The sequence below is a fragment of the Sebastes fasciatus genome, chromosome 3 (genome assembly GCF_043250625.1).
Source record: "Sebastes fasciatus isolate fSebFas1 chromosome 3, fSebFas1.pri, whole genome shotgun sequence".
In the NCBI taxonomy this organism is placed as follows: Eukaryota; Metazoa; Chordata; class Actinopteri; order Perciformes; family Sebastidae; genus Sebastes; species Sebastes fasciatus.
In genome coordinates, this window is record NC_133797.1 from 33,195,728 (window position 1) to 33,208,249 (window position 12,522).

At 41.2% G+C, this 12,522-nt stretch overlaps 1 protein-coding gene across 2 annotated transcripts in view; it reads left to right on the forward strand.

Moving 5' to 3' along the window:
* The first annotated feature begins 4,861 nt into the window (after nucleotides 1-4,861).
* The window catches only part of rhbdl3 (rhomboid, veinlet-like 3 (Drosophila)), a 70,846-nt gene continuing 63,185 nt past the window's right edge, over nucleotides 4,862-12,522 (forward strand). Inside the window, exons 1-3 of one of the 2 annotated variants that reach the window (XM_074630465.1) lie at nucleotides 4,862-5,022; nucleotides 5,219-6,053; nucleotides 7,469-7,492. In XM_074630465.1, coding sequence (XP_074486566.1) covers nucleotides 5,910-6,053; nucleotides 7,469-7,492 — 168 coding nt within the window. In that variant the 5' untranslated portion in view covers nucleotides 4,862-5,022; nucleotides 5,219-5,909. The remainder of the gene's footprint in view (nucleotides 5,023-5,218; nucleotides 6,054-7,468; nucleotides 7,493-12,522) is intronic. The other variant, XM_074630466.1, reaches the window with a different exon arrangement.

Genomic DNA, 12,522 nt, shown 5'->3' on the forward strand with positions numbered 1-12,522 from the left:
TAATTTTGACCTGCTCTGACAAGATGATGGTTATATTTAGTAAATTAAGATTGTACGGAACATTCATGTAATGATGTGAAAACAGGAGAAGACACAAGAGGGCAGCATTGCTTAAAAAGTTGATGAAACTAAATTGAGTAGCTACCATGTAATGTATATTTTAAAATGCAGTGTGAAACTGACTCAAGTCTGTTCATGTGATTAGATGAGTACACCAGCTTGAGCCAGTCTGCGAGGGGAGATGGACCAGGGTCAGATCAGGAGGAAGAAGAGATGAGTTTTCTTAGTATATAGGAAGCACTCATCAGGAGTAACTTTGAGGAAGATCATACGTGTATGGCTTAAATATACAATCATTATTTTATTGCATTATTGTCCAGCACACTACAAAGATATAATAAGATATAACCTCGACTTACAGAACCCATCTTGTTCTTAAACAAATAGGTCTTTTCTCTCCAGATGAAAACCTCTCATTTAGTAAAGTAAAATACAATTTATAAGCTCATCAAGCTGATACCTCTATAATTTAACAGAACCCATGAGTCATCATAGTGGGTTTTTGGTATTGGACTAATAATGGATTTAACCCATAAGGTGGTATTCAAAGCACATTCAATTCATACAGAATATCAAATAATGTGGGTGATTTTTAAATTGAATTCAGATACCTATTTTACCGCAGTTTGACCTTATTTATTCATTTTCTCAAAACATGTTTTACCAAACCATTTATGTCATTTTTTTTACAAGCATATTAGTCTGTAGCAGCTTTTGTTGAACCAACTGGGGAGAATATGGATGACTTCAATCATGAGGGATGTGGCTGAGAGGGTTATCTGGTTTACTCAAAGTCTTGACCTTGAATTTTCAGCTCTTCCAGACCTTTAGACCGACTCACTAACCTGCAAACTTTTTTAAAAGCACAACCCAACATTGTGCTAAATGAAGCAGTACCCTGAGCCACTCGAGAGTAAAAGGCCCCCCAACTTATCTTGGGGTTGTTAAATCCGTAGAGTCCTAAGAAACGCTGCATTTGGACGTCTGAAGCTGAATATTCTGGTGCAGTTCAGGACATTTAAAGCACCACTGGTTCTCACTAATGAGCATCTGTAATTATGTGAGACAGTTAAGACACTGTGCTGCATGAGAACTCCTATGTAACCATGAAAATGAAGTCCCTGCAGCCTACTCTGGTGATAACACTAAAGTAATCTGAAGGTTTGTGTGCGTTTGATACAAGGAGGACTTTAAGGCCTTTACTTAGAGCAGTGATTCCCAACCATGGGTACTTATTCCTCAGCGGGGAACTTCTACAGTTTCTGTTTCAAATGTTTTTCAAATCATTTTTCCAAGATAGATGCCTATATACTATACACACATATTGCGTCAGCTGTAACATCTGAATGTCACTGTTGCAATAGAGAGCGCATGAAAAGTTAGCAAGCAGAGAAGTTGAAACACTTAGTTAATGAATAAACAGCTCAAATGGTTATCTATCTAAGCAAGTGATAAATCAATCAATCAATTCAACTTTATTCCAGACACAGGGTCCAGATAAAAGACACAACATTACATATAGCCTAATAAATTACATGCAAAACCACACTAAAAGCTCATGGATTAACAAGAATATAAACAATAAATGATTGAAATAGTTAAAGTTGTGGATAAACGGTTGAAATAGCTAAAAGATAATTGGTTTGAAATAGTTAGCTGAAAGTAAGTGGTTAAAATAGTTGTCTAACAGTTGTTAATGATTGAAATGTCCAGCTTCTAACACTCCAAGTGTAGTTGCACTAATACAAATTTGACCAAAGCTTTGACAATGTTCAATTGTATGAATTAAAAAAATATTGTAACAATATATACTTTTATACAATTAACAGTGTGCAACATCCATTTTCAAATCAATACACGTGAACACATTTGTAACATCACTAATGTCGATTAAAATAGGTACTTCTGTGGTTCTGTGGGGTTTCGTCAGCTACTGGCTTAGAGAACAGTTTGTGCCTGCGAACACATCTGGCTCCTGTGAAAAGAAAGTAAAACTCCCCAGCTGTTAATGAGCTATATTCACCCACATAGCAGGTGTTTTTCTGTATATCTTGTCTCTTTTGCTCCTTTTTGCTCACACTCTCTTCCCTCATTCGCCTCCCATGTCACAGCTCTTCAACTGATGTTAACACATGACTTGTGAAAGCTGCCACATCAAAGTGTATTTTGTCCAATTAGCTGTTTTTAATGGAAAATTCCCATCGGTGCCTGTAGCTAACAAGGCAATAATTCCCTTCACTCCTCGGTAATATGAAAGATGGAATGTGATCTGTCCTAGGGAGATTGTGACATGCTTTATTTAGTAAATTTATGAATCTACTTAGTTCATTTGGGTCATTGTGGGACACAAATAATACATTTGATTTTAATTTTGCAGCGTTATTATTCATTCTCTCCAGTTGTTTAGTGCAGCTACACCCTGTTCTGTGTCCAGGAACAGTTGGAAAAAAAAACCCAGTTGTGTTAATATTGAGGATAAAAATGCAGATTCTGCAAGTTATAACTTTATGCAAATACAATATACACTGCATCTGTTATGCAAATCCCAACAGCTTAAAGGAGCAGTGGGTAGAAATGGAGCAAATATGATTTAAAAAAAGTTATTTTTGTAAAATGGTCACTATATCCTGACAGTAGTGCATGAGACAGGTAATCTGAAAAATAATCATGTGCCTCTGTGTCCTCCGGTGCTCCTAATGGCATCTGCAAGATTTCACAGACCGGAGGAAAACAACCAATCAGAGCAGAGCTGGAGCCTTGCCGTCTCTGAACAGCTGTCTCGCAAACTCCGATCAAACGGTCAAACTAGGCAGCGCTGATCAAATATGAATCAATATTCTGTTACTGTAATGTCTATTTCTCACTTCCAATGTTTCAGAAACATCTTGTAGTGTACTGTTTATCTGTAAAATGAGAAGGTTTGTGACCTGGCCACCATGTTGAGATCACTTGAGGAAATACCAAGCACCGCCCACCAGCCGAAGCACAGCCAATAGGAACGCTCTCTCTCTCTGAAATGACCTGTGATTGGTCAAAGTCTTCCGTCACAGGCTAGATCTTCTAAAGCCTGAAAACAGAGCCATGAGGAGGTGCAGAAGTCTAGTTTTAATTGTTGCCTACTGAAGCTTTAATACCTTGAAGTCCTTATATATTCTATGAATGCAGTCCCTAAAGTGTCACCCATGTACTGGCATTGTCTGCACAGAAGAAGTTTTTCAATGTTTTAACGATAATCAGTATGTGAGAGGTAAAAGTAAATATTTTGAGGCAGTAAGTCTGAATTCTAGGTGAGGCCACAATAACTTAAATTTCCATAAAACTTGTCTCCCATCCACGCATGAAAACACAGAATGTGGCCGTGGTTTGCTGATCTCTGACCGCGGCTACAGAATGGCCCCTGGGTCTTTTCTAAACAACATATCAGACTGTAACTTTAACCCAACACTGCTGTGTAGGAGTCAGGTTAAGACCCTAAGGGTTAAAAATATCGGCTGGCCATATTGTTTCCATGGCAATGCTATCACATACTGTACCTGGGGGGCGTTTCACTAGAAGGATACTGATCAACCTACACACTGCAGACCACACCGCCATCACACATCATACCCCCTCATCCACCCAGCTATTAGTGTTGTTTGATGTCTCTAGAGGTAATAGGTAGGTGTTTGTCTGAAATCATTTGGGTGATTGTGGCAGCAGAGTAGGAGGGGACGGTTTACAACCCTGAACACTCCCTCCTTTCTGAGCCTTTAAGCAATTTACGAGCAGCGGTGGAATGTGACAAAGTACATTTATTTAGAATTTGAAGTACTTGTACTCTTTCCTTGCCGCTTTCTATACTTCTACACTACAATTCAGAGGGAAATATTGTACTTTTTTTACTCCAATAATATTATTTGACAACTTTAGTTACTTAACAAATTAAGATTTTAACAGACAAAACATATGAAGAACTTGTTAAGGTTTGTATGATGTTGTTAGATGTAGAATAACCTACCCAACAGAAAATATATTGTCAATTTGCTCATTTTTAATGCAAAAATATTTTATGGTTCCACTTTACAAATGTGAAGATTTGCAGTTTTTTCGATTATTTAGTTTATTATTATTATTATTATTATTATTATTATTATTATTATTATTATTATTATCATTATCATTATCATTATTATTATTATTATTATTATTATTATTATTATTATTATTATTATTATTAATATTATTTTCTGCATTGAGTGCTTTTACTTTTAATATTTTAAGTACATTTTCTTGATTATCTTTACATATTTTTACTTGAGTAACAATTTCAATGCAGGACTTTTACTTGTAACTATTTTTACAGTGTGATATTAGTACTTTTAATTAAAGTTTATAACAGCAAACATGATAGCTTATTATAAAGTGAGAAACTCATGTCCAACATTTAAAACAAATTTAATTGAATCATCCTCTTGTGGGTGGCGTCTCTCTGACCTGTAAACTATTAACCAATGATTGATTTACCATTAGTACACTGAACCCTTGCCTATAGCCTAAACACTTTATACAGGATTCCTTATTAAAAACTGATACCTGATAGGGTTACCTTATCGAATATTAGACTGGTGTAGTAAATTACCATTACCTAAAAACATTTAAACATCATGCATAAATGACCTACAACCTGTGAGTCAGTGGCAGCCAGCTGTTCTGCCATGAGAGCAGGAGTTCCTCGAAACCTCTGAGAGGGGAGTGTCTGGTGATCCCTCCCTCTCTCTCTCCCTCTCTCTCTCTCTCTCTCTCTTTACATCCCTCTCTCTCTCTCTCTCTCTCTTTACATCCCCCTCTCTCTCGCTCTGTGTGCCTGGAGGAGACGCATGCGGCTGGAGCAGCAGAGTCTCCGCGTCTCCTGGAGCTGAACCAACCATCCCAACGCAGGCGGTCGGAGAGACGCAGACGGCAGAAAGAAAAGCAGCGTGCCAGGTATCATGACGCACCAATAAATGGGGCACTTGCTTGTGGACTTCTCTCTCTGTGTAGAGTCTGCCATGTGGCCCACGCTGTTTATGTGTCGACTTGTGCGTCATCCAGTCAGTCCGGTGGATGGTTTTGTCATCTCTTGAACTGCGTTTCATTATTGTTGGCATGATTGTTTGATGATGTCATTATTTTCTTTCAGATGGATCCTTGCTCTGCCTCTTCTGCTGCTTCGCATCTCTCAAAGTGACAAGACTCGCTCTGTAAACGCGCGTCTCCTGCTTCACTAACTTGGACCGAGTAAAAACCAGGCTCCTCTCCAGCTGCGCAAAACCTTCTGACACTGTGGGTGTCCTCTGATTTAATCTCCGTTATTAGCTTCAACCAACACAGATGTGTTGTTGACCAGATGAAACATTGCATTGTGCTGCTTAAAGGTCATGAAACATGGGGAAGATTTTTTTTGGCTGAACTGAGATGCAATTTTGCACCATAAGCATCCGTTGGAACAGGAAACACAGTTTTAATGAGAAGGTCCAAATTTAGTGCTTTTTTTTTTTACAAATCAAACCAGGCTCCTCTCCAGCTGCGCAAAAACCTCTGACACTGCGAAGGGACTTCACAGACCATAACTATTAACTAAACTATCACCAAATCAACTTTTTTCCTCTGCTGATGAAGATTTGTTTGCACCGGTCTATGTGGAAGTGCGCTTGGAATAACTGGATTTACGCACACCTTTAATTTATTATCTGACTGTCCAGAAAAAACCAAGACAGGGATGCGCAAGCGAGCATACATGCTCTGCTTTCTTGCCTTCTTCTTTCGCACATAGGAGGAACGAAATGGGATTGTAAAAACTATGTGGAGCCATTCCTGAGGATTGGGGGTGTATGGAGGAGAAGAGCAGCCCGAGGATGACGGGCGGAACCCGGGAGGCGACTGTCAACTCCTCTCCGGCGGTGGCGTCCAACGCGGAGGGAGACGAGATCGAGGTTTTGGAAAGCACCGAAGTCCTCCCAGTGGCTCCAGAGGACGTAAGTCTACACTCCACACAACACACACACACACAGGGTTACCTCATATGACCACTGGTACCTTTTCACATTTTTTTACAATTACGCATGAACTCTACCTTTCTTGGCACTGATCTGCCTTTGAGCATGCACTATCTGCCTTTAAACATGCACTATCTGCCTTTAAACATGCACTATCTGCTTTTAAACATGCACTATCTGCCTTTAAACATGCACTATCTGCCTTTAAACATGCACTATCTGCCTTTTAACATGCACTATCTGCCTTAAAACATGCACTATCTGCCTTTTAACATGCACTATCTGCCTTAAAACATGCACTATCTGCCTTTTAACATGCACTATCTGCCTTAAAACATGCACTATCTGTCTTTTAACATGCATCTGCAACCATCTTGGACTCTAACCATTGGCGCACTTTACACTATACATACACCTTTTCACAATTTTTACAATTACGCATGAACTCCACTTTCCTTGGCACTGATTTGCCTTTTAACATGCACTATCTGCCTTTTAACATGCACTATCTGCCTTTAAACATGCACTATCTGCCTTTAAGCATGCACTATCTGCAACCATCTTGGACTCTAACCACTGGCGCACTTTACACTTACTTTACACTATACATCCTATATACCACTTGCACATATGCTCACATTACATTTATTTATTGCACATACTACATTTATTTATTGATGGACTGCACACTATGTTCACCCATTCACTCTGTATCTTTTATATCTCTATTATTGTTTTTATAATTTTTGTAAACCTTTACCTCTCCTGTGTTTCACTCTGTTTGCTGATGTTGCTGCTTTGACACCTGAATTTCCCTCCAGGGATTAATAAAGGTTCATCTTATCTTATCTTATCTTATCTTATCTTATTTGATGAAGCAGAATGTCAGAGCATGAGGCTAAAATTAATTTTAGAAGGTTATTTATCTAAATGTCATTGCATGCCTGGAGTTTCACAGTGATACCAGTGTAAAATACAGAGTATTACAGAACAATGAGAGGAGCTACCGTACACAACCCACAGCACATCTTTTCTAGGAGTATATTACTATCATTTTTTCAAAGGGACACTCACACATACACACCACTCTTGCTCCATTAGCTGTCTCAAACATTCAAATAGCCTACTATAAGAAACCCCTTCCACATAATGATCCACACTTTGGTACCTTATTATCTTTTACTGTGGCTCATTGAACACAATGATCAGATAATAACAGCATGTGATTTCAACACTGCAATTAAGGCAAATGCACGCAGAGAGAGGGAAGTCCTTTTGACCGAGACTCATCATTTCCAAACAGGTGCTCCTCTCCACTCCGGCACCTGCTTCTGAGATGTTTTTCCTCTCACTCACTCACTCCTTCATTTCTTTTCTCTCTTTCCTTGTCTCAGCAATGGAAGTCTCTGTTTGACAAGGTATGTATGTGCTGCAAAGCTACAGTTGCTTAAATCGCTCACCCATGTGCATGTTTCACTCATCGTGGATCAGGGTTGTCTTAGAAGGCGCTCATCTGTGTGTGAACTGTGGGTGACCTCTGATTTAATCTCCGTTATTAGCTTGAACTAACACAGATGTGTTGACCAGATGAAGCATTGCATTGTGCTGCTTAAAGGTCATGAAACATGGGGAAGATTTTTTGGATGAACTGAGATGCAATATTGCACCATAAGCATCCGTTGGAAACAGGAAAACAGTTTTAATGAGAAGGTCCAAATTTAGTGCTTTAGTGCTACTTTTAATGACGTGATTTTTACAGATTTTGTCCATGCATCATGGCCTTGACATTATGCTTTAACACTGGCTTTATCACTAATGGAAGTGAATTAAACAAGCACTAGGAAATTTTGCACGTTGGCCCCAAGAGGTAGCTGTCAAGAAGAAATTTAACCTCACTAATCAGAAATCACATATCATGATGTTAAACACACAGCTCGCTCATGTCTGCCATCCTTGCTCATCTGTACAGCTTGAAGCATCCCAAAAGATCTAATGCTGCTGAATGCAGCTATTTAACACTCACTCACTGCTGTCTATATGTTTTTATATCACTGATTAATTCTGATTTGTCTCTTTTTGTGGGTAAACATACCCGGCACCAGAATATAATTTGGCTAAATGAGGTGAAACTACCAGGACTCAGCTGGAGGAGATGGCTCTTTCCTTCGGCCCCAGTTTGTGATTTAGGCTGATTAGACAAATGTATTTTTAGATCAAAATCTTGCCTGGTGCAGCTTTAAATCCTTTGCCTGCTGGGTAACAATCACGGCGTAACAACATGTAACCGGGCCGCGCCTTTGACAAACCAAACTCCTGCAGAGGCGAGAGCATCGGGGGAGTGGGTGTGTCGTCCGCTGACATTGACCCTGATAATGCAATTGTGGTGATACATAATCCTAGATGCATTGATCCATCAGTCACACCGATCTTGTAAGAAACACATGGGGGCATACGCGCGCACACGCACACGCACGCGCACACGCACACGCACACGCGCACGCACGCACGCACACACACACACACACACATTGATAGAGCCAAGAAACCCCAGGAGAAGAGAAACACAGACTGGCTGATCATGCATGCAGCATGTTGGACTGACAGACGGCAAACGGGCCCCCTACTATCACACACACACAAACACACACACACACTTATGCACGCACGGCCACCACTCTGTGGGGCTGTCGCAGCACCTGCCCGACCCGAGGCCCCCTACTTTCTCCGGAGGGGGAATTGGATGCGTGTGTGTGTGTGTGTGTGTTTGTGTGTGCAGGGTGTTAGCGGGGATGTTGAGGGTTGAGTCAGAGGCTCGTGTCAGGCTCGCTCTTTCAGGGGGAGACTGAGGTCCCATGGGATTACGGGAAAGGCTAGCTGGGAGGTGTGTTGTGTGTGTGTGTGTGTGTATTAGTGATGGAGCATTTTCTATGGACACGCAGTAAGTGGGCCTCTCAATCCGCCGTCTTTATGCGTGCGGCACGGCTTTGAATTTCCTCAAGTGGACGGCGGTCTAAAAAAACCCTGCAAGTTTGTCCGAATGGCGAGGTCGCTGCCCGGTCTGGCAACAACAAATGTCCTTTCACTCTTTTATTCTCCTCTCCTCCTCCTTCCTCCTCACAATGAGTTGCTCCATTTGTCAAGGGGCTGACCTCTGAGACCCTCGGCTTCTGTGAAGCGACTAAGGAAGAGAAATGATGGGCCACTAAAGACGAGGAAAAAGAAGGATTTTAAACCAGTCTGGCCAAACCGGAGAGACAAAAGACAAAGCCTGCTGCTTGAAAACAGAACAAGGTCTAGGAGGCTTTTATTTGTCTAATGCAAAGATACACACTACAAAGTGCCTCTGTGCATGGAAGTCCAGTGTATGTATTCAGTTTGTTTGACAGCATTATGAGAGGGCAGACATAGAATAACACATCTGCAAACATCAAGAATAACACTGTTTAGTCTGCAAGGACTGCAGTTCACACACACACGCTCACATGGCAATGGCTGGCTTACTTACTGACTTAACCATCGGGGGCAGTTGGGGTTCACTGTCTTTGCTCAAGGGCGCTTTGACATGTGGACAGGAGGTGGCAGGGATAGAACTGCCAACCCTGTAAATTAATGGACGGCCTGCTTGTCCAAGACATTTTCATTGTGGCTCTTTAAAGAGTAAAGATGGTGTTAGTCCAGGTGGCTGGGCAACGCCACTCATCCAACAAACCAACACAGACTTTGGCATGCTTCAAATGAAGTTGTTGTCGGATTCTAGACCAGCGTCTAGACATCGTCTTTCCACACCTTTCCAATGTCAAAACTTTTAGATGTGGTCAGACAACCCTTCTTTCAAGCAAACTCCGTTCTTTACCCAAACTTCCCATAATCCACAATTTGACCCTCTAGCTAGTGGCTGTAATTTATTTATTTAATAAACTGTTCGAGTGAGTGTAATACATCGGCAAAATAAGATGTCTAGAGATAAAGACAATGCTGTATCTCTTGTGTTAATCAATTCTGGCATCCCTGCCTTATCAAATGCAGAGTGCATTCATTTCTGTCTATCCCATCAGGGATGTTTACACAGCCGAGAAAAGACAGCATCATTTTCTCTCCTCTTTTTGTTTGGACTGCGACTTTCCTCCGTCTTCTTTAACGCAGTTTGGGCTGCGTACACAACCTTCCCCGTCATATAATTTTTTTCCCGGCCCCCGTGTGAACTCGGTACACACAGCTATCAGTTTCTGGGTTTCAGACCGTCGTGGGCTGGAATCAAAGTGCTGCGTCGCTCTGTTCGCTTTCCCCTTCACTCCTCTCTCCTGTCCCCGGAGAGGATTTTGTTGCTGTATAAGTGCTTTCCTCCTCTGCGTGCAGGAAGTGAGAGAGCAAACCTCAGAATGCTTTGATTCATGTTCCCCATCGCCTGAAACAAACATGAGGACTGAACACAGACAGAGACGGTCTAATGAAGCAGAGGAGATGCTGTTAGGAGGAGAGCAGCTGCACTGCCCTCTCTCTCCCTCATAATCAAAGTGTCCCAGCTTCTATCTGTCCTCTAGTCAAACACACACACCAATCTGGAAAGACTGCAGTCATGGTAGCCTGATTACGCACAATACGTGCATCATCTAAAAAGGTCTGCTTGGAGTCTCCTTCAATCATGTTGTTGTTGTTTTTTTGAGGATTTCTGGGGATTTGAGGATGGATCACAGTTCATATCCAGGATTTATCTGATAAGCCGTATTAAGCCTGTTTAGATCGCACCCCGAAATGAACCAAACACATTTGTTTTGTACTCGCTGGGAAGGTTTGTCAGATAGATTTCCTTGTGCGACTGTGGCTGGAGGAGCCAAATTAGAATCGTTTTACAAGAATTCATTGGCTGCATCCAAAATTGCATACTTTGCACTACATTCAACATACTTTTGTGTGAATAAACAGTAGTGTGTATCTTTTCGGACACACTAAGCAGTAATTTACATCGTCACTTCCTGAGAGCCTCCTCACGCAAATTGCAAAACTCTCGATGGTTAAGGATAGGCATTGACCTCAAATAGTTAAGGTTGTGAAAGGTCGTCGTGCAGCGAGTCTCTCAAGAAGTTTTGCAAGTTTTTTGCAAGTTTTCACAATTTGTGGGATACCTTTAAGACCCGACCGTCCTTGCTGGTTGGAAACACGTAACCATGGCAACCCGTGCCATCCTCATGTGACCGAACAATGATTTATGAGAATTATAAATTCTGAGCTAATTTAAAAAATATATTACGCCTAGCAAAGTGAAATCTTATACTTACACTTAAATTAAAGCGTAATTGATGTTACGGAGCTGCCTCTCAGTGTCTGTTATGAACTGTGTCGTCACTACCGCATTACATTGTGGGATATTTATGCTGCCGTAGTGTCCAGCGTTTGCATACTGTAGTATTTCACCAGAAATGTATGCAATTTGCGAACTACGGACATACTAAAAGATCTCACACACTCTTTTAGCGTACTAAATAGCATGTTAATATGGAATTTAGGACACAACCGTTGTCTTTTACCTCAGTATTTTTCATGTTCATTTGTAAAAATTGAAATGTAGAGGGGCTTCTCTGTCTTTTAGTTGCCTTATAGCACAGCGAGTGATTTTGTACAAGGTGGATTATGAAGGGCTACACCTACAGTACAGACACACTAAGTTTTTAATCCAAGGGGACTGGGAATGTCCCAATGCTTGTAAAGCCTGAGATTGGAAGTCCTCACATGTTACAGACTGGAAACCTGGCTCAACTCAAAGTAGATGAAGCATTTGTAGAGACGTGATGTATACAAACCGTTGACAGTATATCCGTGGTTTTTCAGTCCAATGGAAACATGTTTTTTACTCAGATGACTCTTCACTGCAACCTTGCAACAGATATGTGCGTCACTTGTTATGATAGAAGACTGAAAGCAGCTATCAGTGAACAGTAACATTGCTTTGTGTCCGTGTGTGTGAGAATGATCCGTAAGTGTGTCCACTGTTGCCTTTGTGTTGACAGCCTGCTCCCAATGGCATGTTGAAATGCCCCAGGCACGCGCCTCCAGGAGCTTAGCGATTAAACACTTTCACATGGCTGCATACTTTCCATGGAAGTGTTTCCCCCCTTAATTTCTTGCTTGGTGGCATAGAAAAGCCTCCTGAATGCGAGTTATGATCCTCAAAACTCCTCACTCAAACCGCACGAATAAAAGTCTTTCAGATCTTTCAGGAATGTCGTCCAGCCAGAGGGGCTTACTCTGTGTGCATACTGTTATAGTGAAACCACTGTTTTACCCATGTGGTACGTGATTTATGATCACCTCTTAGCTAAAGTAATGACAGTGAGCTGTGGTGTTAGAAAAGCCCAGCGAACGTCATTAATTAAAACAAGCACATATTCAATGGTGGGGAAGCCACCTGTTCCTGGTGGGACTCGTGTTTCCCCGAGTTTCTGTCGTGCGT